At 39.9% G+C, this 24,477-nt stretch overlaps 3 protein-coding genes and 2 non-coding genes across 15 annotated transcripts in view; 3 read left to right on the top strand and 2 right to left on the bottom strand.

The window, feature by feature from the left end:
- The window catches only part of SGSM2 (small G protein signaling modulator 2), a 35,362-nt gene extending 35,015 nt beyond the window's left edge, over positions 1 to 347 (bottom strand). For 3 of the 5 annotated variants that reach the window (XM_072741296.1, XM_072741217.1, XM_072741274.1), the window contains exon 1: positions 15 to 142. The gene's annotated coding sequence lies outside the window, so the exon portion shown is untranslated. Of the gene's footprint in view, positions 1 to 14 lie in introns of all 5 variants that reach the window. The other 2 variants (XM_072741282.1, XM_072741231.1) reach the window with 2 other exon arrangements.
- On the top strand, positions 279 to 11,031 carry TSR1 (TSR1 ribosome maturation factor). Its single transcript, XM_026016168.2, has 15 exons — positions 279 to 512; positions 685 to 779; positions 1,091 to 1,310; positions 1,426 to 1,560; positions 1,950 to 2,377; positions 3,467 to 3,626; positions 4,111 to 4,265; positions 4,521 to 4,717; positions 5,608 to 5,770; positions 6,096 to 6,206; positions 6,903 to 7,035; positions 8,342 to 8,458; positions 8,865 to 9,005; positions 9,110 to 9,184; positions 9,312 to 11,031. Exons 1-15 carry the CDS (start codon positions 416 to 418, stop codon positions 9,488 to 9,490), a joined length of 2,406 nt encoding a protein of 801 aa, XP_025871953.2. The 5' UTR covers positions 279 to 415; the 3' UTR covers positions 9,491 to 11,031.
- Positions 2,395 to 24,468, bottom strand: SRR (serine racemase). 7 transcript variants are annotated; one of them, XM_072741401.1, is made up of 9 exons: positions 24,333 to 24,468; positions 20,007 to 20,122; positions 14,701 to 14,872; positions 13,297 to 13,423; positions 13,006 to 13,109; positions 11,263 to 11,382; positions 11,063 to 11,137; positions 10,381 to 10,590; positions 2,395 to 3,024 (listed from the first exon to the last, which is right to left on the bottom strand). In XM_072741401.1, exons 2-9 carry the CDS (start codon positions 20,033 to 20,035, stop codon positions 2,998 to 3,000), a joined length of 864 nt encoding a protein of 287 aa, XP_072597502.1. In that variant the 5' UTR covers positions 20,036 to 20,122; positions 24,333 to 24,468; the 3' UTR covers positions 2,395 to 2,997. The 7 variants fall into 7 exon arrangements, with proteins under 7 accessions (XP_072597502.1, XP_072597491.1, XP_072597452.1 ...); XM_072741390.1 differs by having other exon boundaries at positions 20,007 to 20,553; positions 24,333 to 24,425; XM_072741351.1 differs by lacking the exon at positions 2,395 to 3,024 and adding an exon at positions 4,733 to 10,037.
- LOC112933209 (small nucleolar RNA SNORD91 family) lies at positions 6,349 to 6,438 on the top strand. The gene has a single exon (XR_003237619.1). It is a non-coding gene; the product is annotated as a small nucleolar RNA SNORD91 family (small nucleolar RNA).
- On the top strand, positions 7,179 to 7,273 carry LOC112933207 (small nucleolar RNA SNORD91 family). The gene has a single exon (XR_003237618.1). It is a non-coding gene; the product is annotated as a small nucleolar RNA SNORD91 family (small nucleolar RNA).
- Positions 24,469 to 24,477: the final 9 nt, after the last annotated feature.

The following is a 24,477-nucleotide window of genomic DNA, read 5'->3' as shown; positions in this document are numbered from 1 at the left end:
AAAGCGGAACACACCTGCTGCTGCAAACAGGAAGGACGTGCACAAATCTAGCTGAAAGGAGGGGCTTAGCCCTCTCGCACGAATGCAGAAACTTAAGCAGCTTCCTTAGTGATACAACTTGGTAGATCCCAGAATGAAAATATAGGTGGCAAAAAAGCCTTCCGGCACCTAGAGCCCAAACCTCTTAACTACATCCGTTTTTTCAAGACCCCCAGCGGCCAAACGCCGCGTGAGAAAAGTTTTCACCGCTGCGTTGCGGAGACGCGGGCGTCCAGCTCTCTAAGGCTGGTCGGGAGACCTATCGCGAGAGGAAACGGGAGCTCCGCCCGCCACGGAGAGGGCCGTCCAAAGAGGCGGCCGGAAGCGCTGGGTCCCGCCCGGAACTAGTGCTGATTGCGTGCACGTGAGCGGGGACATGGCGGCCCACCGTTCTGGCCCGCTCAAGCAGCAGAATAAAGCTCATAAAGGCGGACGGCATCGGGGTCGGGGATCCGCGCAGCGGGACGGCAAGGGTGAGGAGATAGGGTTGGAGGAAGAAGGGCAGTTTAGTCGATATCAGCTGCTTTCCTTTATGTCCAGACTGAGCTCCTATCTCTGGCCTGCACTCCGCGGACACTCTTAAGTTGGGCGGAGTGGGTCCCCTTTCTTGACCTTGGACAAGATTCCTTACTGATCTTTTTCTAGGTCTGAAAATCCTAAGCAAGAAGGTGAGAAAAGAGCTCAGCAAAGTAGACCAGAGGCATCGCGCTAGCCAGCTCCGAAAGCAGAAGAAAGAGGCGGTGAGAGGAGCAGGGGTTGGGGAATGGTGTGGCCTCTAATTGTTCTAGGCGGATAATGCGTCGAACTAAAAAATGTGACCCCGGGAAAGGCCTGGGAATGGAGAATAACTGTGGAGCACATGTCTGGCGTGCAGATCTAGACTCATGCTAGGGCATTCTTTGCTTTGGTCCGAGTTCCTGCTCACTCTCCAGGCATACATGCCTCCTTTTACAAGAAAAATGCAGTGGCCTGGGAGTGGGGAGTGAGGGGTGAGGAAGGGGCATCCATACTGTGGGAAAGGCAATACTGAAACATGGATTCCTTCTATTAGGTTCTGGCAGAGAAGAGACAGTTGGGCAGCAAGGATGGTCCTCCTCATCAGGTACTGGTGGTGCCCCTCCATGACAAGATTTCCCTGCCAGAGGCCTTTCGGTTGCTTCAGGATACAGACACGGGAACAGTACACTTGAATGAATGCGGAAGCACCCATAGCTTTATGTTGTTATGCCCTCGCTTGAAACATCGGTGGTTTTTCACATCTGCAAGGCCAGGTTAGAGCATACAACAGTACTTTCTATTGTTATGTTTGGAGTTTGGTAATGTTCTTTTAGTATAACGTGATGGTGCCAAACACCACTTTCTACTAACATCGTTTTATATCTATAGGGGATCTGCACACTGTGTTAGACATGGCCAAAGTGGCGGATACCATCCTTTTCCTCCTTGATCCACTAGAAGGCTGGGACAACATTGGGGATTACTGCCTTTCCTGCCTCTTTGCTCAGGGCCTTCCCACCTATAGTAAGTGAGTTGAGAGTATTAAAGGCAAAGGAGGGAAGTTAATTAGCATTTTATTATGCACCTATAATTTGCCAGGCACCGTGTCCAACATGATAACAGGGATATAACTGGTGGGTTGTATTTGGCTGATAGTACATGTATGGCTGAAATTTGGTCCATCACTTAGAAATTATCTATCAAGGTGCCTTTTTATTTCTGGGCTGCTCTTTCTCTAGAGGAAGAAGAATATGAATTTTTTTTTTTCGTTATAAAATTTTTTAGAGTAGTTGAATGTTGGGTTTTTTGGTGATCTCTGAGCTCACAACTGAACTGTTAGCTTGTTTGTGAACTACAGGGGGGATTTACATGTAGTAAAGCAACAGATAAAACCCTTTTTCTCTTCTTCACAGCGCTAGCTGTCCAGGGCATTTCTGGCCTCCCACCAAGGAAACAAATAGATGCCAGAAAGAAGCTAAGTAAAACAGTAGAGAAGCGTTTTCCTAGTGACAAACTTCTTCTGTTAGACACTCAGCAGGAGGCAGAGATGCTGCTCAGGCAATTGGCCAACCAAAAGCAACGGCATCTTGCCTTTCGAGATCGACGGGCCTACCTGTTTGCTCATGCTGCTGACTTTGTGCCGAGTGAAGAAAATAACTTGGTGGGCACCTTAAAAATCTCAGGCTATGTTCGTGGACAGACTCTAAGTGTAAATAGCTTGCTGCATATCATTGGACAGGGTGATTTCCAGATGAAACAGATAGATGCCCCTATGGACCCTTTCCCTTTGAATTTTAGAATGATCAAATCCCAAAAGGAGGACCCGGGTGTGGCAATGGAGGTAAGACTGATGTTCTCTTTTTTTTTTTTTTTTTTTAATTTATGTATTTATTCATGAGAGAGACAGACAGACAGAGGCAGGAGGAGAAGCAGGCTCCATATAGGGAGCCTGATGCAGGACATGATCCTGGAACTCCAGGATCACGCCCTGTGCTGAAGGCATACACTCAATCGCTAAGCCACCAGGCATTCCCTCCTCCCTCCTTTTTTAAAAGATTTATTTATTCATGAGAGACACAGAGCGAGAGGCAGAGGGAGAAGCAGGTTCTCTGTGGGGAGTCTGATGTGGGTTTTGATCCCAGGACCCTGAGATCATAACCTGAGCTAAAGGCAGACACTCAACCACTGAGCCACCCAGTCTCCCCAAGACTGATGTTCTTAAAGATTGTATGTTGTAGATGCATGTGTAAGCTGGTGTAGGGTGTGAACTAATAATCAGAGAAGTCTGCATTTGGACAAGTCTCTGGAGGTAACTGGTAGTTTGAAGTAAGGCAGTTGTCAGCTATGAACAATGTTGACATATCACGTATTTATCCAGCACTTGGAGGTGCCTTGCACAGCAGTTGGTTCTGAGTTTATAGAAGACACACAAGATGCTGTCTCTTTCCTTAGACAACTTATTTAGATCAGAAAAAAAACGACAAACAGCTGTGGAAAAAAATTGAAAAGGTGTGGTTAGGGTATAGACATGCTGTGGAAGTTAAGAAAGTAGTGAGCTTCATAGAAGAGCAGGCTTGAGCCAGGTCTTAAGAGGGTTGAATGTGACTTGTGAGTTGACGAGAGATGAAACCGTATTGAAGAAGATAGAGACAACATGAACCTAGGCACAGCGAGAGATCAGAGGGTTTCTTTGAAGAAATCAGCTTGATGGAAGTAAGGTATGTAACAAATGGAGTGAGACCAGATTATGAAAGCCCTCAAAACCAGAGGTTAGACTTAAAATGCTAGAAAACTGAAATGTTTGAAACATTTGACAAATTTCAGCTGTTTCTTTCTACTTCATTCTTTTACTTTTTGGATCTTTCTGGTTACGTTGTTAGATTTGGTAGATTTTTGGGTAATGTTTGGCGTCAACTATTTTATTTTTCAGATTTGTGCTATGGATGCTGTAGCTAATATGGAGGAAGACCTTAAGTTCGTAATGAAGGCAGACCCTGATAAACAAGAATCTTTGCAAACAGAGGTTAACCTAGATCCAATGGAGGGGGAGCAGACCTGGCCCACAGAGGAGGAGCTTAGTGAAGCAAATGGTTGGTATTGACAAACTTGTTTGTAATTCATCTTGCTTGGAACTGTGGATTTTCTCTAGCTGCTCATATTTAGGGTAGAGTGAGATGAGGATGTATTTTGGACATCAGTTTTCTTAGCTTTAAGGGCTATGTTTGCACCAAGCAAACAAACATTGGACACAGCTTTGCTCCATTTTTCAAAATTACTTGTGTTACTGTTTTTCTTAACAAACAGGCAAACAATTTTGATTTGCTGCAAAGTTTGTTTAGCTGTGTAGTATTGCTACGTCTCTTAAGTAGCGCTAGTCCTGAGGCAGCTGAATTAAATTTGGAAGTAGTCTGTTCTTTTTTTTTTTTTTTTTTTTTGTAAGTAGTCTGTTCTACTCATAGTATCAGAACTTCTGGTGTTGGTAGCAATATTTAGTATCTTGCCTTGGTGAGAATACCCAGAGTAATAAGGGAAAGAAGGATTATAATTTAGCTTAATTTGTTTGGGCTTTTATAGACTTCTTGAAGGAAAGTTCCAAGGTGGTAAAGAAGGTTCCCAAAGGGACATCCAGTTACCAAGCTGAATGGATTTTGGATGAGGATGGTGAAAGTGATGGGGAAGATGAATATGATGATACGCAACGTGAGGATTTTATTGAAGAGGAATCTCAGGTAAAGAAATGGGCCCTTGGTCCACTTCCATGTACAGCCCCAAATGCAAGGCAAAGTGCAATCCTGACCTTGAGGGGGTGTATGTGATCCGTTTCCTAGGAATGACTTGTAGCAGCCAGAAATGAGACTTTTAAAACTTCATCTCTATTAGAATTGATATTGGTTTGGACTGGATGTCCAGTGAAATTATTGTATTTCTAGTTCAGTGGCCTGTAGGGTAGAGACAGGTGTGAAACTGTACTCTTTATTCTACAGGATGAGGGCAGTGAAAAGGAAGAGGAGGAGGAATATGAAACTATGACTATGGGAGAGTCTGTCCATGATGATCTATATGATGAGAATATGGATGATGAGGCTGAGGAAAAAATGTTGGAGAAATATAAACAAGAAAGACTGCAAGAGATGTTTCCAGATGAAATAGATACCCCCCGTGATGTGGCTGCAAGAATTAGGTTAGTCAACAAGTCTAAAATCAGTATGTTTTTATTTAAAATTTCTGTAGTTCAGAACTATGTCAGTATGATGCAAGGAGACAAACACATTGTCCCTACTCCCGAAGCGCTAATATTTTGTTTGGGAAGGTAAGACATGCATACAGGAAACAGTAATATATAATCAAGTGCTAGGCTGTATGGTTACAGACTAATAATGTTACCATACTTTAATGAAAGAGATACTAAGATGAATCAGCAAAGGCTTCCTATAGGAGCTGATACTAAAAGTATAAAACATTTGGAGATTTGGGGGAGTTTGGGCAAGAATAAAAGTATGAAGAGCAAATCACCATGTCTGTCTGCTCTGGAAGTGAGTCTGACTAAAGCCAGAGAGTTTATGGTGGATATTAGGGAGAGGTAAGACTTTTATCAAGGACCTTGATTACCAGATTAAAGAGCCACTCCCTGTAGGAGCCACTGTAAGGACTTTTGTCTTTTGTCAGTGAGGGATTGGGGCTTGGCTCTGAAGTATTTGTTAGAAGCTGGTTTTTTGTTTTGTTTCATTTTGTTTTTTAAGATTTTATTTATTTGAGAGCGAGAGAATCCCAAGTAGACTCCATGCCAAACTCCCAGTGCAACCTGGGGCTAGGTGTGAGGCTCAGTTCCAGGACCCTGAGATTATGACCTGAGTCAAAACCAAGAGTCAGATGCTTAACCAACTGTGCCACCCAGGTGCCCCTGTAGAAGCTGTTTGAAGTGTGGTTTTAGGCTATTAGATTATCTTGAGAGATAGTGGTAGAGTTGTGTTTCTTTTTTCTTTTTAAGCTAGATCCTTAGCTATTTTAGAAGTGACTTGAGTGAATAGCACCATATAAATTTGACTATTCTTTAAAATCTCTCGTATCTAGATTTCAGAAGTACAGAGGCCTCAAGAGCTTCCGGACATCTCCGTGGGATCCTAAGGAAAACCTTCCTCAAGATTATGCTCGGATCTTTCAGTTTCAGAACTTTACTAATACTAGGAAACGCATTTTTAAAGAAATTGAGGAAAAAGAAGTTGAAGGAGCTGAGGTATCTGCCTTCTTTTGTTCATCCCTATAAGGTGCTTTTGTTTGCCAAGGTGCCCCTGTCCTTTATTCCTTCTCTTGACATGAATACCTTATTTAGTTTTGTGCTACCCATAGCTGAACTAAAGGAAAGGAGCCACTGGTAAGAGTGACGTTGAGAACAAAGAGGTATCAGATGGTTACTGAACAAGTTTAATCTGGGTAGTTGAGGCATCTACGAAAGGCAATTTTGAAGGTAGTCTAAGAGACTTCTAACATATTTGGAGAGATGCTTCATTATTGAGACCTTAAGGGTAACTGCGTGATTATTTCCTGTTTTCTTCTGGCAGGTTGGCTGGTATGTCACACTTCACGTCTCTGAAGTTCCTCTCTCAGTGGTTGAGTACTTTAAGCGAGGAGCACCCTTGATTGCATTTTCTTTACTACCTCATGAACAGAAGGTGAGTTAGTGTCTTGGGAAATGGGGAGTTATGAAACTTTCCAAGTAGTTTTATATTGTATGACAGTCTAAAATTTTATGTGACATTTTGTTCACTGGGATGTGAAGAATCTGCCTTGGGATTAGGAAATCAGAGAATATGATAGAAAAGCCCATGATGGTGTTACCCAACATGTCACCCTGTCTGAAGCATCTCAGTGATGCAATCTCTGTGTTCTGAGACTTCTCTAAGTATGCTTGTCAGATCAGATTTTAACCAAAGGTTGGGAGCCTTAAAGGGGGTAGGGGGTTATGCCTCAGCCTAGATCTTCTCTTGGTGGCCAGCAGTTAAGTGTGTTGGGGTGGATGTGAAAGCTCTGGCCTTTGGTCATTGTGCGTAAAAGTTGAGGAGGGAAACATCTTGAATGAGATAGTTTTGAGGCATGTGGTGAGGGAGTGACTTAAAGGCACTGATTTTGTGGCAGATGTTCAGCTTTTGCAATGTTAGTTCATATAGAAAGATACACAAAAGGCTCTAAAAACCAGCCTGTGTTTGACTTGAATACCAGTTGTTGGTAAAGGTAATTCTCACTTTGTCCACTATACTTCTCCATAAATAAGTGTTAAAGTGAAAGTGAACTGCTAGTTTGGTTCACCATCTTTCGATTAAGGCTACTCTGTTACAGATATGAAGATGTTTTTCTTATGTGGTCACCAGATGTCAGTACTAAATATGGTGGTGAGCCGGCACCCTGGCAACACTGAACCTGTGAAAGCCAAAGAGGATTTAATCTTCCACTGTGGGTTCAGGCGCTTCCGAGCCTCACCTTTATTCTCTCAGCACACTGCAGGTAAAGCAGTGGGGGAAGTTCTGGGTTCTTGTGCATCTTAGTGTCTTCTGGGTGACTATTATTGTAGTGGGGATGTGCAGAATACACAATTTCAAATTCTAGAACTCTAGGTTTCTGGGTGAGGGATATTTTTGGTACTCTGGTCTAGGAGCCAATGATGTTTTTATTCACAATGTCTGAACCTGTCTGAAGCATCCCAGTGATGCAATCTTTCTGTGGTGCTGAGGCTTCTCTGCCATGAGTATTTGTTCCAAAATGGTTTGGAATGGGAGTCAGTGGCTCTATAAAATGGTGTGTCAAAGTGTAGACTACTTAGCATTTCTTGGCCAGTGGCAGTGTGGGTAAAGACTAAGGGTAGCCCACAGTTGGGTAAAAGAGGTATGTGGCATCTGAGATGTTGAGACTAGATGTTTAAGAGTGGTGACCAGGGGCACTTTCATGGTAAAATGATTATACTCCTACACATTAGGAGTGGAAGGATATTTTGCATTAACTTGGAGGCTTCTGAACATCTACACATGATTTAGCTCTCAGTAATGGAGGGAGGAAGATGAGAAAGGCAGTATTAATGGGTGCTCTGGATAATTTTTGTTCTTACTAGCCGTGCTCTCTAAATGAGAGATTAACCTCTCTTTGCTTTAAAATATTTTATTTTCCTATAACTTCAGTATTAAGAAGGGGTTAGAATTTCATTGAAGGTAAAAGCAGAAGCCTCAAGATCAAAGATCAGCAAAGTATGAATGGCCCATAGGCCAAATCTGTCCCACCTCTTGTTTCTGTTAAATAAAATTTTGTTGGAACACAGTTGTGGGGTTTTTTTTTTTAACCCCTTTTTCTTAGTATTATGTATGGGTATTTTTCTGCAATAGTGGCACAGTTGAATAGTAGTTGAAACAGAAATTGTGTGACCATAGGCCTAAAATATTTACTATCTGGTCCTTTATAGAAAATGTTTGCCAATCCTTGTCCAAGATTAAGAACTGTTGATTTAGTGGAGATATTCTCTAGAGCATTGTTTCTCAAATGAAGTAGGGGTGATAAGAATCAGTCACCTGGAGAACCTTTTCAAACCCCAAATACAGTCCAAGCTCCAAAACTCTGTCTCCAGTTGAAAAATCACTCTGAGGAACTGAGTTGTATCTTTCAGTTGTATTGAGGTAGGAATTATTTTGAACTGGCCAGGTAAAGAAACATAAGTTACCTTAGGCTTAAGAGTTGCAGTGATGTAGCTTTTCACAGCCTTCTGGATTACCTATGGTTTCTCAAAATGTTTTTGGTTTATATTTTTTAACCCCTATTATGGCAGCGGATAAACATAAATTTCAGAGATTCCTGACTGCTGATGTGGCCTTGGTGGTGACAATATATGGCCCAATCACGTTTCCTCCTGCATCTGTGCTGCTTTTCAAACAGAATAGCAATGGTAAGTTAAGTTCACAGAGGGAAACAGGCCTGCAAGTCCTCTATAGGTTTAAAACTATTTTTTGTATTTAGATTTAAGAGCCATATTGTATGAAGAAGGTAATGATAGTTTTTGGAATATCCGTCTCAGCCATAATGGCCTAAGGCAAGGATGACCAACGGAGTTTTATCTTTCTTACAAACCACAGCTAATTGGTAGATGCTCAGACCGCTATATTTAGGGTAGCTTCTGGTGACAGGATTAGCAGGGATTTCATATAATGATCTTTGCCATGGACCCAGGAGGACAGCATAATATATCCCTACTTTAAGTTTCTCTAAGATCTTGTTTAGGTCTTTCAATGGACTAGAGCAATAAATGAAGGCTTTGGCTTATAGACTCCTGCTGCTCTGCTTTTGCTCCTTAGGCATGCACAGCCTCATTGCCACAGGTTATCTGTTGTCAGTGGATCCAGACAGAATGGTCATCAAGAGAATTGTTTTGAGTGGTCATCCTTTCAAAATTTTTACTAAGATGGCAGTAGTGCGTTACATGTTCTTCAGCAGAGGTAGGTGTGAAGGATGGGATCAGATTGCCTTTCCGGGGTGAGGGTTGAGTTTATGTTTTGTGGGTATATATTTCATTTTGGTCTTCTGTGTGTTTCATTCTAAGAGGATGTGTTGTGGTTTAAACCTGTGGAACTGAGAACAAAGTGGGGCCGCAGGGGACACATCAAGGAACCTTTGGGTAAGAAAACATGGGATTTGGCACCTTATCCAGGTTTTCCCAGTGCTACTAAATGACTGTTGGGTTAGAAGACTACTGATTTAAAATTTTCTATTTTAATTTGATCAACTTGCTGTTTTCTTTCTAGGTACTCATGGCCACATGAAGTGCAGTTTTGATGGGAAGCTAAAATCTCAGGACACAGTACTGATGAACCTCTATAAACGAGTTTTCCCCAAATGGACTTATGATCCATATGTACCAGACCCAGTACCATGGATGAAAAGTGAGATTTCTTTAGCAGTGCCTGAAGTGGGCATGGAGTAATAGACTCATTGAGATTCTGTCTCATTGCTACTAGTGAACACTCTAGGGATGGGAGCCGATAGGTTGTAATTGGGCAAAGTTTGTGTTTTCTACTTTAGCCCAGAAATCTGCTGCCTTTTTTTTTTGCAAAGGCTTTTCTTGGCCTTGACAAAGTGTCTCAGTAAACTATGGATGTTTTTCTCTTGCTAGTTAAAAAAGAAAAAACTATTTACTGAAACATCCATTCTCCATTAGGAATTTGAAAGCTGTTTAAGAGAGGAAGATAGGAAGTTTAACCAGGAACCAAATTTTCCAAGCGTCTGGAGACACTGAATCCAATCTCTTGCATAAACTAAACAGAAACAGATTGATAAGGAGTTGGCCTTTCAGCCTCCTTCACCCAAGTTAAGGAGGTTAAGTCTACATTTCCACCACTGAGCACAATACAAATGTTCTTTACTTCTGGGGAAACTGTTTGAAAATGCTGAGACAGCACAGCGGCTACTCCAACACCAGCTGTAGGTTCAATAAGCAGTTTCATCCTCTCCCACACCAGCTGGGTTGCATACTGTTGGTATGGAAGGGAGTAAGAATTAGTGAAATGGGAGAAGGGGAAAGAGCCTAGCTGATTGGCCTTTACAGTTAAAGGCCAAGTAAGGTTATATGCCCAGTCTGACTTTTCATTTTGGTAATATGTATATGCTTACCAATGAAGGGCAGGGCTTTTTTCCCCATCCTAACTCTGCTTCTACTGTTGAGAGTGTTGTTTTAATAAATCTGGGGCACCCTCCCACACATCATGAAGTCACCTAGCCAAGTCCCCAGGGAATAAGTTGCTACTTAGCACAGGAGAAGACTCTTTGGCCTAAGAAGTTGCTTCATTCTTTCATATTTTCCTATCAGAGCCTCACCTTAATTTCTTCCTCTGTGACTGTGAAGACATCATCAACAAGGTCCCTTATAATAGGCCACGTGTTTAAGCCAATGCTGGATTTGACACCATCTGCTATGGTTTCTGGAGGATAGGGATTGGGAGTCAGTTCCCCTTTCAGCTTGGACTGGTAGCAGTCATCTGCATTCAAGGGTTCAGCAGCATATACCTTCACACTAGGTCTGAGAGCCTGGGAAGAGGAATATTAGACACCTTACAACTAGCCACAGCATTTTGCCTGCATACCTATAGTAAAATAGGCAATACAGGTAACTCAATTCTGTTCAAGAGCCTTTCCTTTGATCAATGTAATAAAAATTAGACCTTCAGCATTTTAAATTGTATGCCTAATACTACCCATTAGATGTTGCTTAGGTCACATCTGGTTCTACTGGTAACTAGGGAAAGGAGTACCTTCTGACTTGGATAGTGAGTTGTTGAGGTGTAATTCAGAGAAAGGACTGTAATTGCTTTTTGCCCTGTAAAGTTGCAACAGATTAACAACAGGGCACAGAAGAGCCTTCTATTTCAAGTGCCAAGGATTGATGGGAAGGAATAGCAATTTGGGGGGGATGTTGAGCCAAATATCCTCAGTGTACTACAATATAAAATAAAATTCTCTATGCCTGAAGCAGCGAGTCCTCCAGAAGCTATTTTCTTACCTTAACTGTAATTGCTATTCCAGCAACCATTCCTCCTCCTCCTACAGGTACCACCAGTGCATCTACCAAGGGTACCTTTAGTGAAAAGAATATAAAATATAAGTCTATTAATAACCAGTTTTATACATACATAAAATAATTGACTCTACAGCCAAATATCAACAGTTTACTGGTAGCTAAAAAAAATAAACAGCTCTTACCTGGTTTAGTACTTCCATAGCAATTGTCCCTTGCCCAGCTATCACTGCAGGCTCTTGGTTGGGATGTACCATGATGCCTTCTGTTTCTTCCATAATTCTTCTTGTAAGATTTTCTCTGGACTGAAAGAGTAAGTTAAATTAATGAATTCAAAAGAATTTTAATGTATTTAATTTGTATTTACTAGAGTTCCCAACAAGATAGATTTCATCAATACTTCATTAGCCATCTTTTTTTTTTTTTTTTTTTTTTTTTTTCAGACTTTCTTGGGCACTGGGTATGTAACAATGAAGAAAATAGTCCCTGTGCTCAGTGGAGTTCTTTTTCTTTTCTTTTCTTTTCTTTTTTTTTTTTTTAAGATTTTATTTATTTATTCATGAGAGAGAGAGAGAGGCAGAGACACAGGCAGAGGGAGAAGCAGGCTCCATGCAGGGAGCCTGACGTGGGACTCGATCCCAGGACTCCAGGATCAGGCCCTGGGCTGAAGGCGGCGTTAAACTGCTGAGCCACCCGGGCTGCCCTATTTTTCTTTTTTACGATTTTATTTATTTATTTATTTGAGAGAGAGGATGTGAGTGAGCAGGAGGAAGAGGGAGAAGCAGACTCCACTGAGCAGGGAATCTGATAAGGGGACCTCATCCCAGGACTTGAGAGATTATGACTTGAGCCAAAGACAGGTCTTAATCAGCTGAGACACCCAGGAGCCCTGGAATTAAGTTCTCATATGCAGGGGAGGGGTGGCATATAACTACATACATGGTATGTCTAAATGCTATGGAGAAAAGTGAATCTGTTTTTTAGAGGGTGCTCATGATGAAGGTCCTTTGCTAATGTGACATTTTAATAGGTTTGAACAAGTGCTGTGGATCTCCAGAATATTCCAGGGGGAGAGTAATAGCAAGTGCAAAGACCACAAAGTAGGAGTGCTTGGCTTTTCCAAGAAAAGGCTAAGTTAATGGGGTTGGTGTGGGATGTTTGATGGGACAGTAGTAGTGGAAGATGATGTCAAACTGGAATGACCGTTTCATCCAGGCCTTGGATGATTGCAAGAACTTTGGTTACCACTGTATATAAGATAGGAAACCATTGGAGGATTTTCAGCTGATGAGACAAGTTCTGACTTATTAAATGGATAGTTCTTGTTTGTCAGAAAATAGACTAGTGGGGCAAAGGTAGAAAGAGACCAGTTAGGCTACTGTGTCTAAGTGAAAATTGATGCTCTGTTTGAATCGGCATTGATGGTAGAGGCTGTTATTTTGAGCAACTAGAAGAATAAAAGTTGCCATTTACTGAGAAGGAAAGGACTGGAAGAAGAGCAGCATTGGGAGGAAGATCAGGAGTTTGGTTTAGATGTGCTGAGTTTGAGATGCCTATTAAGACATTCCAAGTGGGCGTATCAGATAATCCTTGGACATACCCAATCCAAGTCTTAAAGGGAAAGGCCCAAGGTTTAAGGGCAAAGGTCAGGGCTGGAATTAGAGTATAGGTTATATACTGAGTCTGAGCCAAAACCAAGAGTTGGTCACCCAACTGACTGAGACACGTGGGTGCCCCAGAGTATAGGTGATATTTTAAACTATGAGATTAATGATCTCATCTTAGTATAGGTAGATAAAAGGTTGGGCATGCTAACATGGAGAGATGAAGAGGAAATGGTATATAAGAAATAGCTAATAGGTTAGGAAGAGAAGTTTTATTTGATGGTGAAAGTTGTTATGGTGACACTGAACGCTGCTCTCCCTTACCTCATCATTCTGTTCACTGTACACTATGGAGGCTCCATAGGCTTGTATTGCCAATTTTTTACAGTTGGGAGCTGTTTGGGGCACCACAATATAAGCAGGAATGCCTGGGTGGGAGAAACGTAGTTAGTACAGATCAGGAGAATTTAGGATAGAAACTTGTTCAATTTGCTTATTATGAGATAGGAACCTAGAAATGACCTTCCCACAATTACCAATCTCACTGAAAGAATACCTTTCCACTCTTCCTTCTCTGCTGATCCTACCCAGTATCTTGAGAAATTAGTCAAGTACCTTCTAATTTGGCAGCGTAGGCAAGAGCCTGGCCATGATTTCCACTGCTGTGAGTAACCACAGCTTTGGGCTTATCTTCTGAGGTGGCAGGAGTCAAGCCTTTGATTGCATTAATGGCACCACGAATCTGGAAGAGGGATGGTGAGACCATGTATTTTATTTAAAAACTTCTTTTCAAAACACCAAGGAGCTTTCCTAGACTTTCTCTTCCTAGCACTGCACATTATTTCCTCCCAAATCCGGTTGATTGTACCTCTGAAATATCTCACGTGCGCCTTTGCCACTAATTTGGTGAAGCCTCATTTCTCAACTTGCATGTTCCCAAACCTCAACTGATCCTTCCCCAAGGATCATTCTCAAATATTTTCACTAGATTATGAAAGTGCCTTTTAAAAAGTTAGCTTTTTCATTGCCTGTTTTTTAAGTACAAATTCCTTTTAAGTTGCAGTCTTTTTAAAACATTTACTGCTTCTGTCACTTTTGTAGCTATCCTAAATTGCTTCCAGTTTCCCTCCTACAGGTTAGCTCACACCCTTGTACTTCTCAGCATGCTGGTACCCCTACCTATAATTCTTTTACTTCACTCTTGGATCTCGCTAAAAGTACTCACCTTGTAAAATTTGGATCAAACATCACCTAGTTCAACTTCCTTGATCTCCCATGCAAAACTAGGCCTTTCATGCCATGGCATTTTATCTCTATCTCTCAAGTTACTTGTCATTAACCTGCTTGTTGACTAGCCTGTCTTCCCCTGCAAGTGTGGATAATAGTACAAAACCTGTGTATGTTTGTGTGTGTGTGTGCGCCTAGTATAGCTAGTGAATATAAGTATTTGATGTAGGATGAATGAAAAGCCATGGCAGAAGAAAAGGGCAAAAGAGAATAGAGAGTGTAACATAAGAATGCTCATTAATGGATGGGGAAAAGGTAGTCCTAGAATACCACTTAACTGGTACTAATACCTGTCAGGCACAGTGCCAAATGCAACTTTCAGATTTTTACCTGAAAGGATCTTAAAACTCAACAGAAATAACTGCAGTGAATGGACACATAAATCTATGTATTTTTAAGTTTTAAAAACCTATTTAATCTCTTTAAAACCTATTTAATCCTTTTACACAAAGTGGGCTCAAACTCACCCCAAAATCAAGTCACATGCTTTTCCAACTGAGCCAGTCAGGCACTCCCAGAAATCGTTCTATCATTACCCCAATATAAGAAATTTTGAGGTTATATTATTTACAAATACCACGATGCTAAGTAACCAGGGCTTGATCAAAACTGTTTCTTCAGCTATAAAAATAATTCTACCTACTTCCCTGGGTGGTCAGAAGGACCAAATAAACGTATATATGTGAACTGGTTTGAAAAGATACATGATACAGTATCAAAAGGAATTGTTACCTTAAAAGATCCAGTTTTCTGGAAGAGTTCACATTTGAAGAAAAGATTGCGCCCTGTTACTTGATTCAAAATGAAGCTTGTTAGCACTGGTGTGAGGTGAATAAAATCTTGAATGTTGACATGAGCTTTTTCAACATCAGCAAAGGAGATGCAGTACTGAGCACACATGGTTCTGGAACCCAGGAATAAAAAAGGGATGAAAGCAAAGCCTGGGACAATATGTTTAATGAAAAGATTTTGAAAATGGCCAACAGACCCATAGAATGTACAACACCAAGAGTGAACCATAATGTACCATAGACTCTGAGTTGTAATGATGAGTAATACAGGTTCAATTATAAACAATCCCACTCTGATAGGGGATGTTGATAATGGGGGAGGCTCTGCTTTTGTGGGGGTATGGGATATGTGGGAAGTCTAAACTACCCATTGGTCTTGCTGTGAACCTTAAATTGCTCTAAAAAAAATCTCAAAGGGGGAAAAAGGGAAATGCACAACAGGAAAATACACCTGGGGTCCGTGATATTAATGGAATGGTCTCTAATTCTGGGGCTCCAGAATCTGTATAGAAGGGAACTTGTCTTAAAGCTGAATTTCTTAGTAAATGTGTTTTTTTCCTGGTGAAGCTTTATAGGAAGTAATTGGTGATTATGGAAGGCTTAAAGCTTACCCCTCACCCGTACCATCCATCTCTTGGCACTGTCACTGGTCTCTACTTTTTCATCATTGTGAAGTTTGAATGGTTCAAAATCTGCTATATATTTTTATTTAAATTATTTAACAAGGGGAAAAATTGCTTACAATCCTACCTTAATAATGTTCATTTTCTGTCTCCTGTTTTTTTATATACATACATTATATGACAGTTAAAATCATAGATAACATTTTGTTTACTCCTATTTTAGTCTCAATTTCTTCAAAATTTTATAATTTTTAATAACTTGTTTCCACTTTTCACTATTTTTTAAAGATTTTATTTAATTATTCATGAAAGACACAAAGGGGCAGAGACATAGGCAAGAGGGAGAAGCAGGCTCTCTATGGAGAGCCTGATGCAGATCTCAATCCCTGGACCCCGAGATCATGCCCCAAGCCAAAAGCAGATACTCAAAACACTGAGCCATTGAGGCATCCTTATTTTTCACTATTTGGTTTTGTTTTTTTATTTTTCACTATTTTTAATGTAGCATTTAAACATGAAATTTCTCTTTATTCCTTATGAACAAGCAAAGCAGTGAATGTTTAATTAAAAAAAAATTTTATCTATTTTCTCCCCAAAGACAATTGCTATCTAAGTTTTCGGATTTATCTTCTCAGGTCCAGATACATCTACAGACAAAACTTTTTTGATAGGTTTGGTAATTTGCTTTTTCTCAGACAATATTATGAATATGAATCTATGCTTATCTAGATACAGGACACTGTAAATGGCTGCTTCTTTTTAAAGATACCATAGTTTTAAGGGTGTGGTTTTTAAAGATTTTATTTATTTATTCATGAAAGACAGAAAGAGAGAGGGAGAGGCACAGACACAGGCAGAGGGAGAAGCAGGTTCCATGCAAGGAGCCTGACGTGGGACTCGAACCCAGGTCTCCAGGATCACGCCCTGGGCTGAAGGCGGTGCTAAACTGCTGAGCCACCCGGGCTGCCATAGTTTTTTTTTAAAAAAAAGTTTTACATAACTTGATCATTTAGTTTCTTTTGTCTATAATTTTTTCTCTATAATAATATAACGAACAGATAAGTTGCAAGATTTTTGTGGGTAGATTCTGCCAAATGGCATTTTCCATCGAAAGGTATGCACACTTCTAAGACATTTGATACCCACTCCCAAACTAACTTCCATGCATACCATGCCCTGGGCTGGAGGCGGCACTTAACTGCTGAGCCACCTGGGCTGCCCACCAAACTAACTTCCAGAGAAGTTGTAGATTACATTATTTTACACTTCCAACAGCTGTTTCTAAGGAATGGCCTTTTTTCCCTTCACCCTGTTGTATCACTTGATCTGTCAATTTAATGGAATGTGTGTAGTAGTTTAGATATGTTTTACTAGTGATTAAACTTTTTCCTGTATATTGGCCACATTCTTTTGTGAATCTTTAACATAACACTGACCAAGTCATCTATTTTTTTTTCTGAAATGCGATGTTTATCAAAAATTAAATTTCTGGGCAGCCCCAGTGGCCCAGTGGTTTAGCGCTGCCTTCAGTCCAGAGCGTGATCCTGGAGACCCAGGATCGAGTCCCATGTCAGGCTCCCTGCATGGAGCCTGTTTCTCCCTCTGTCTGTGTCTCTGCCTCTCTGCTCTCCTGAATAAATAAATAAAATCTTAAATAAAATAAAATAAAATAAAATAAAATCTTAAAAAAAATTAAGTTTCTATTAACGCTTGGAACCTTTCTGGACTTTGTATTTTGTTCCACTAATTAGACTGCCAATCCCTTCTCCAGTTCACTGTTTTAATACGTTGTCACGATTACTCTAAAACATATTGGCTTTTCTCACACATCAGTTCTTTCAAATGAATTTTCAAAATTCTTTATCAAGGTTGCCAGTTTAAGATATATGAACTGGGGGCATAATTGATATTTTAAAATACTGAGCCTTCCCATCTATGAACATGGGTGTCTTTCAACTTAGTAAAATCTTTTTGGTTTAGGTTTCTCAGTAAGATTTTCATTATGTAAGTCCTGTGTAGATCTGAGTAAATTTATGCCTAAGTACAAAATATTTTTGTTGCTTTTGAGAGAAGGTATTTTTTAATGAGATTTTAAAAAAGATTTTATTTATTAATGAGAGACCGAGAGAGAGAGAGAGAGAGAGAGAGAGAGAGAGTGGGAGAGATACAGGCAGAGGGAGAAGCAGGCTCCATGCAGGGAGCCTGATGTGGGACTTGATCCTGGGATTCCAGGATCACACCCTGGGCCGAAGGCAGGCACCAAACCTCTAAGCCACCCAGGGATCCCCTAATTAGATTCTTAAATTGCTTACCGATGCTATATATATAAAGTAATTTTTGTATATTTATCATGTAATAGGATACTTAACTAGATTACCTTGTTAGATCTAATCATTTTATAGTTCACCCTCCAATCACACCATCTGCAAATAAAGGTAATTTTTTTTAACTCTTTTTTTTTTTTTAAGATTTTATTTATTCATGAGAAACAGAGAGAGAGAGAGGCAGAAACAGGCAGAGGGAGAAGCAGGCTCCATGCAGGAAGCCTGATGTGGGACTCGATCCGGGGTCTCCAGGATCACACCCTGGACTGAAGGTGGTGCTAAACCACTGTGCCACCGGGGCTGCCCCTAATTTGTTTTTCCTTATAAGAATACCTCTGGTAATTTTTTCAGTGACTTCACAGCTACTTGGTTTATCAGGATTTGCCACTTCCTCCTGAATTAATTTTTATAATTTAGATCTAATTTTTTGGAGAAATCCTCTAATTAGAAATTTTAAATGTATTAGTATAAAGTTGAATGTATTAATATTTCTAAGCATTCTTCCTATCTTTGGTACTATTTAAACATTGAACAAGTACCTCTATGTATCAGATATTGTTTGATCTGGGGATATGGTGTTAGAAAAATAGACTCGTCCCTGCTCTGAAAGCTTATAATCTAGTAGAGAGATGTATAATAAATAATCCAAAAATAAATACATATTTACAAATACTGATAGATGATATCAGGGAAATGTGTTATGATAGGATACTATAATGGGAGAGCATTTAGATCAAGGAAGGAGGTTAGGGAAGGTCCTCTAGAGAAGTCAAATTTAAGTTGTGGCCCATAAGGTGAATGGGCAGAGTAGATGGAAAAGTGTTTCATTTGGAAGGAATATGTGTGAAGGCTTTAAGGAGGAAAGGAACATAGCATATTCCAGAAACTAAAAGGCCAATGTATCTAAAAATAGTGATCAAAGGGGAGTGTGATAAGAGAGAGAAATTGGCAGGGACCAATGACTCATGAATTTGTTTCTGAAGAGCAATGGAATGTCATTGGACAATTTTGAGTAGGTAAATGACGTTAGAATTTGTATTTTCATAAAATCACTCTGGCTTCATTGTGTTGAATGAAAAGGAAAGAGATAATGGAAATCAGAGTCCATTTACAAAGTATTATCTACATGAAAATCTACAGGTGCTTAGATGGTGGAAATGAGGATAGAAAAAATAATCAAGATACATTTTGGAAAAACAAATCTGATTTAAAAATGAGCAAAGGACTTGAATGGGCATTTCTCTAAAGATATACAGATGCACACAAGCACATGAAAAGATGCTCAACATCACTAATCACTAGGGAAATTAAAATGAAAACCACAATGGGATAACACCCTACACCTATTAGGATGACTACTATTAAACAAACAAGGGTCTACCAGGATATGGAGACATTTGAGTTTTTGTGCACTGTTTGTGGAAATATAAAATGGTGCAGCTGGTATGAACATTATGTCAGTTCCTCCAAGAATTACACAGAATTACCATATGATCCAGCAATTCCACTTCTGGTTAAATACCCAAAAGAATTCAAAGAATGTTTCAAAGACATAATTGTATATAGCTAAAAGGTGGGCAAAACCCAGGTATCAACAGATGAATGGGTAAATAAAATGTGTGTGTGTGTGTAAATATATATACACACACACACACAATGGGATATCATTCAAGCTTAAAAAGGACACACACACACACACAAACAATGGGATATCATTCAAGCTTAAAAAGGAAGGAAATTGACAGGCTAAATGGATGAATCTTGGGGATACCATGCTAATCGAAATAAGCCAGTCACAAAGAAACATACTGTATGATTATACTTGTGTGAGGTACCTAGAGTAGTCAGAATCATAGAAACTAAAATGGTGGTTGTCAAAAGTTGGGGTGGGAGTGGGGGGAGGAGAGGAATGGGAAGTTGTATAGTTTCAGTTTTCTAAGATAAAAAGAGTTCTGGAGATTGGCTGTACAACAATGTCAATGCACCTAACACCACTGAACTGTACACTTAAAAATGGTTACAATGGTATATTTCATGTTACATGGACTTTACCACAATTAAGAGAAAAGTCATACACAAACACATGCACAAGAGATACATTTTGGAAATTATAATTAGGCCTCTCGGTTGCAAGTCATAGGATCCCAATACAAACTGGCTTAGGCACAAGATGGAAGTAATGAGATTTACTGGTTCGTGGAATTCAAGAAGAGCTGAACCATGGGAAGGGCAGGAATATGGAATTCAGGAACAACTGGAAACAGGGACTTGAGATTTTTCCAGGACTTTCTCATTCTCACCTCTGCTGTTTTCTGCATGTTGGCTTCATTCTTTTTCATTGGAGACCAGCTGGTTCCACGTGGCAGGACATTTGACTGCTGACAGCTTCTGTGTTTTATATTTCATGGCTTCCACACTGGAAAGGGATTTTTTTCCCCCTTAGTTTCAGTTCAAAAATTCTGGATAAGGATCCTGATTGGCACATCTTGGCCCAGGACCAGTGGCCAAGGGTGTAAAGTCATTTGACAGTACTATGCAATAGTCAGAAGTATTTACAGAAACGTGAAAAAGAAACAATGATTTCCATAACACAATATCAATCATGTACATTTAAAAACATACATAAAATGATACTATATATTATTTAAAGACACATGTATATCCAAAGACATACATATATGTCTTTGTCTTTAAACACATTAGAGTGGCTACCTAAGAAGTGAGGGAAGGAACACGAATAACTAAAATGAAGGAGAAAAAGAAAATGAGAAAGGACTTGTTGATGACAGAAAATGAGAGAAGACTTGTTGATGAACCAAATAGTATGACTGCCTCAAATCTCTGCACCTGAGGGGAAAAAAGCAAATGAAAGAAGTGAGAAGAAAAAAAGGAAAGAAAATGTACTTCTGAGTGAGAAGTGCAGCAGTTTTCAAGAGAAAAAATGAGAATGTTGAGGTAATGAATACCATAGCTATCCAATACAGATAGAAGAGACCTATCCTGATATTGGATTAAATGTGGGAGTGACAGAGGTGGAGCTGTTAAGGATAACTTCGGGGTTTTGAGTTAGATGATGGCATAATTTATTGAGATATAAGACTAGTGAAGAAACAAGTATTTTAAGGGAAAATCAGAGATTTGATGAGCTAAGTTTGAATTATGAGACATCCAAGAGGATGTCTTTTTTTTTTCCCTTGCCAGAAATGTGTCTATTTTTAAGGTCTATTTTACTTATTTATTTTTTAAGATTTTATTTTTATTTATTCATGAGAGACACAGAGAGAGAGGCAGAGACACAAGCAGAGGGAGAAGCAGCCTCCATGCAGGGAGCCTGATGCGGGACTCAATCCCAGGAGTCCGGGATCATACGCTGGGCCAAAGGCAGGCGTCAAACGGCTGAGCGGTGTCCCTGTCTATTTTATTTCTGAAGAATGTGCTCTTTATTTACCAAGTGCTATTCTTTTATTAATTTCTGATCTTTATTACTGTTTTCTCTCTTGTTTAGTAATTATTTTCATTTTTTAAAAAAGATTTTATTTATTCATTTTAGAGAGAGCATGCGATCAGGGAAGGGGCAAAGCGAGAGGTAAAAGGAATCTGAAGCAAACTCTGCACTGATCCTGGAGTCTCATGAGGGGCTCAATTTGACTACTGAGACATCATGACCCCAGCTGAAACCAAGAGTTGGATGCTTATTTGACTGAGCCACCCAGGTGTTCCATTACCATTTTCATCCTTTTAAAACTTTGAAGTTTTTAAAAATTTTCATTAAATGAAAAATTTTAATTCTGGTATAGTTAACATACAGTGCTATATTAGTTTCAGTTATACAATATAGGGATTCAACAATTCTACACATTACTCAATACTCATCAGGGTAAGTGTACTCTTTAATCCCCTTTACCTATTTCACCCATTCTCCCACCAATCTCCCCTCTGGTAACCATCAGTTCTCAAGAGTCTTTTTCTCGGTCTCTTTTCCCTTCATTTCTTAAATTCCACATATGAATGAAATCGGGTTGTCTTCTCTAACAGACTGATTTACTTCTTTTAGCTTTATACTCTCTAGCTCCATCCGTGTTGTTGCAAATGGCAAAATTTCATTTTTTTTTTATGGCTGAATAATATTCTATTATATACACGTACCACATCTTCTCTATTTATTCATCTGTTGATGGACACTTGGGCTGCTTCCATAATTTGGCTATTGTGAATACTGGTGCAATAAACATAAAGGTGCATGTATCCCTTCTGAATTAGTGTTTTTGTATTTTGGGGGTAAATACCCAGAAGTGCAATTACTAGATCACATTCTTCAATAATAAAAGCACTCAGGCAGCCCAGTGGCTCAGCAGTTTAGCGCTGCCTTTAGCCCAGGGCCTATCCTGGAGACCTAGGATCAAGTCCCATGTCAGGCTCCCTGCATGGAGCCTGCTTCTCCCTCTGCCTGTGTCTCTGCCTCTCTCTCTGTGTGTCTTTCATGAATAAATAAATAAAATTAAAAAAAAAAAAAAGCTTACATTAAAAAAAATAAAAGCACTCAGGCTGCTCATTTTTTTCAGAGTACTGCTTTAATGATTTTAATTAATTTAAAATTTTTAAATTTTAATTTTTTATTAATTTTAATTTTTAAAGCATCCACAATCCAAGCTTTACTTTTTTTGATCTGAGTTATTTAAAATTTAAAAAAAATTTCCAAGTAGTTAGATTTTGCTGAATCTGTGGTTATTTAATTCTAGTTTTACTACTCTGTGCTCAGCAAACATGACCTGTACAATTTTTGTTTTTAGAAATTGAATTCCTTCCTTCCCCATTAACCTGTTTTTTGATTACTCATAAGTGACCAAATTTCTACTGTAGGAATTTAAAACATGATAGAAATATAAAGATTTTTCACTCTCTAACCTTTAAAATCTACTCTCTTCTACAAAGATAATCACTTTAAAAAGTTTGGTGTTTTCTTGCACTCCTTCTTTGGATTTATTTTTACAGAAACTTACATATGCAATAAATAGTTATATGCTGCTCAGATGAAACCATACTCTCTATTTTGTTCTGCAACTGGCTTTTTTAAATTACACATCTTGACTGTATCATGTCAAACACATTTTAATAATCTCAGAAGCTTTCATTGTAATACAAGTCTAAATATGATTGATTGTTCATTTAAAAATTTTTTAAAAATATTTTCTTTATTCATGAGAGACACTGAGTGAGGCAGAGACACAGGCAGAGGGAGAAGCAGGCTCCATGCAGGAAGCCCGACATGAGACTCAATCCCGGGTCTCCAGGATCACACCCTGGGCTGAAGGCGGCGCTAAACCGCTAAGCCAGCGGGGCTGCCCTGTTCATTTATTTTTACCTTGGTATTTCATGAACCTTTACGTCTGAGGGCTAAATTTGTCTTAAATTTAAATTTCCCCATCAACTTAGTAAATTTTCTTTTCTTCTATTATTTTTTTGACTCCCACTCCTTCTCAGTCACTTGTTATCACCTTCTGGAACTCATAATTAGTTTTCTGGATCCATTCTCCATGTGTTCTATTCTTGTCTCTCATAGTTTTATATTTTCCTCTCTGAGTTCTGGTAAATTCTCTTGAGTTGAGTTAAACTTTTGGCATATCTCATATACAGTACAGGGACTGTTGCATCAATTTGGCAACTATGGTTTTCTAAAGAATTTTGTTCAGGTTATTTTTCCATCTTTTGAAAAAATTTGACGCAAGGTCCTCTATAACTTCAATGTTAAAATGAATTAGTTATTAATATTTCTTCCTATTTTGGTTTGTTTTAAAGATTGCCATTTGCTCTGACGAACTCAAATTAACCAGCCACCTTTAGAAACACTGAATCTTTTCGCATATCTATTGACTTTCTCCACAAGCGCTTAGCCCTCTAAGGTGGCGAAATGTGTGCCACCTAATAGGGACTAAATGAGTTCCGTCAGAGATTGTTCAAATCTTTTAGGCCTAGTCTAAGAAAAATTACTGGTAACTATTCTTTTGATGGTGTAGAGGTCCAGTAGACTGTGTCGGTTAGCTTGGGGAGGGAGTTTCACCACAGTTCAGAACAGTGGCTCAGGAACAAGAAGTTAAAATACCAGTCAAGTCATTTTCCCCAGAATCCACAATGATACAGAACTTCCCAAATCGACTTACAGTACCTCTTGATTTACTTACACACAATCTTCCCTCAGCAAGAGCCTACTATACTGTATTTTTTAAAAAGAAAGGTCGGGGGTGGGGGAAGAAAAAAAAAAAGTCAGGAGTCTTGGGGATGTAGTCCGCCATTACTCTCATACTTCTCTACCGTGTCACCGTGGGCAATTTTCTATGGTTCTCTAGGACTGTTTCCTCAACTTAAAAAAAGGAAGGGGGTGGGGAGGAGGCAGATAACTGCTCTTAAAAGACCTTTAAGGTCCTCAAGTAAAAGACTGGGGCACTAGTCCGGGTCTGTCGCGGCAGACCCTGGCCTAAGATGACCGGAGGCGGCCAGATTGTGGGGTGTCTCCGTCAGCCCGAGCCCAGACCAGCACCAGTGTCCTCGATGGCCACCACAGCAGCAACAGCAGCCACCGCCGCGAACGCCCGCGTCGCCCGGCCTGGCGTGGCCTGGCCTCTCCTCACCTCACAGGCGCCGCGCTCCCAATTCCAGCCTCAGTTCACCTTCCCGACCACACCTCTGCGCACGCGCAGAGCCCGCCTCCCCACCCCTCTGGAGCCGCTGAACTTGAGTTCTGAGCTTTTCCTCCCTGTGCGGCCACCGTCGTTG

This window comes from Vulpes vulpes, chromosome 2 (assembly GCF_048418805.1).
Source record: "Vulpes vulpes isolate BD-2025 chromosome 2, VulVul3, whole genome shotgun sequence".
NCBI classification, from domain to species: Eukaryota; Metazoa; Chordata; class Mammalia; order Carnivora; family Canidae; genus Vulpes; species Vulpes vulpes.
The sequence above is the reverse complement of the archived record's forward strand: the minus strand, read 5'-3'. Positions and strand labels throughout refer to the sequence as shown.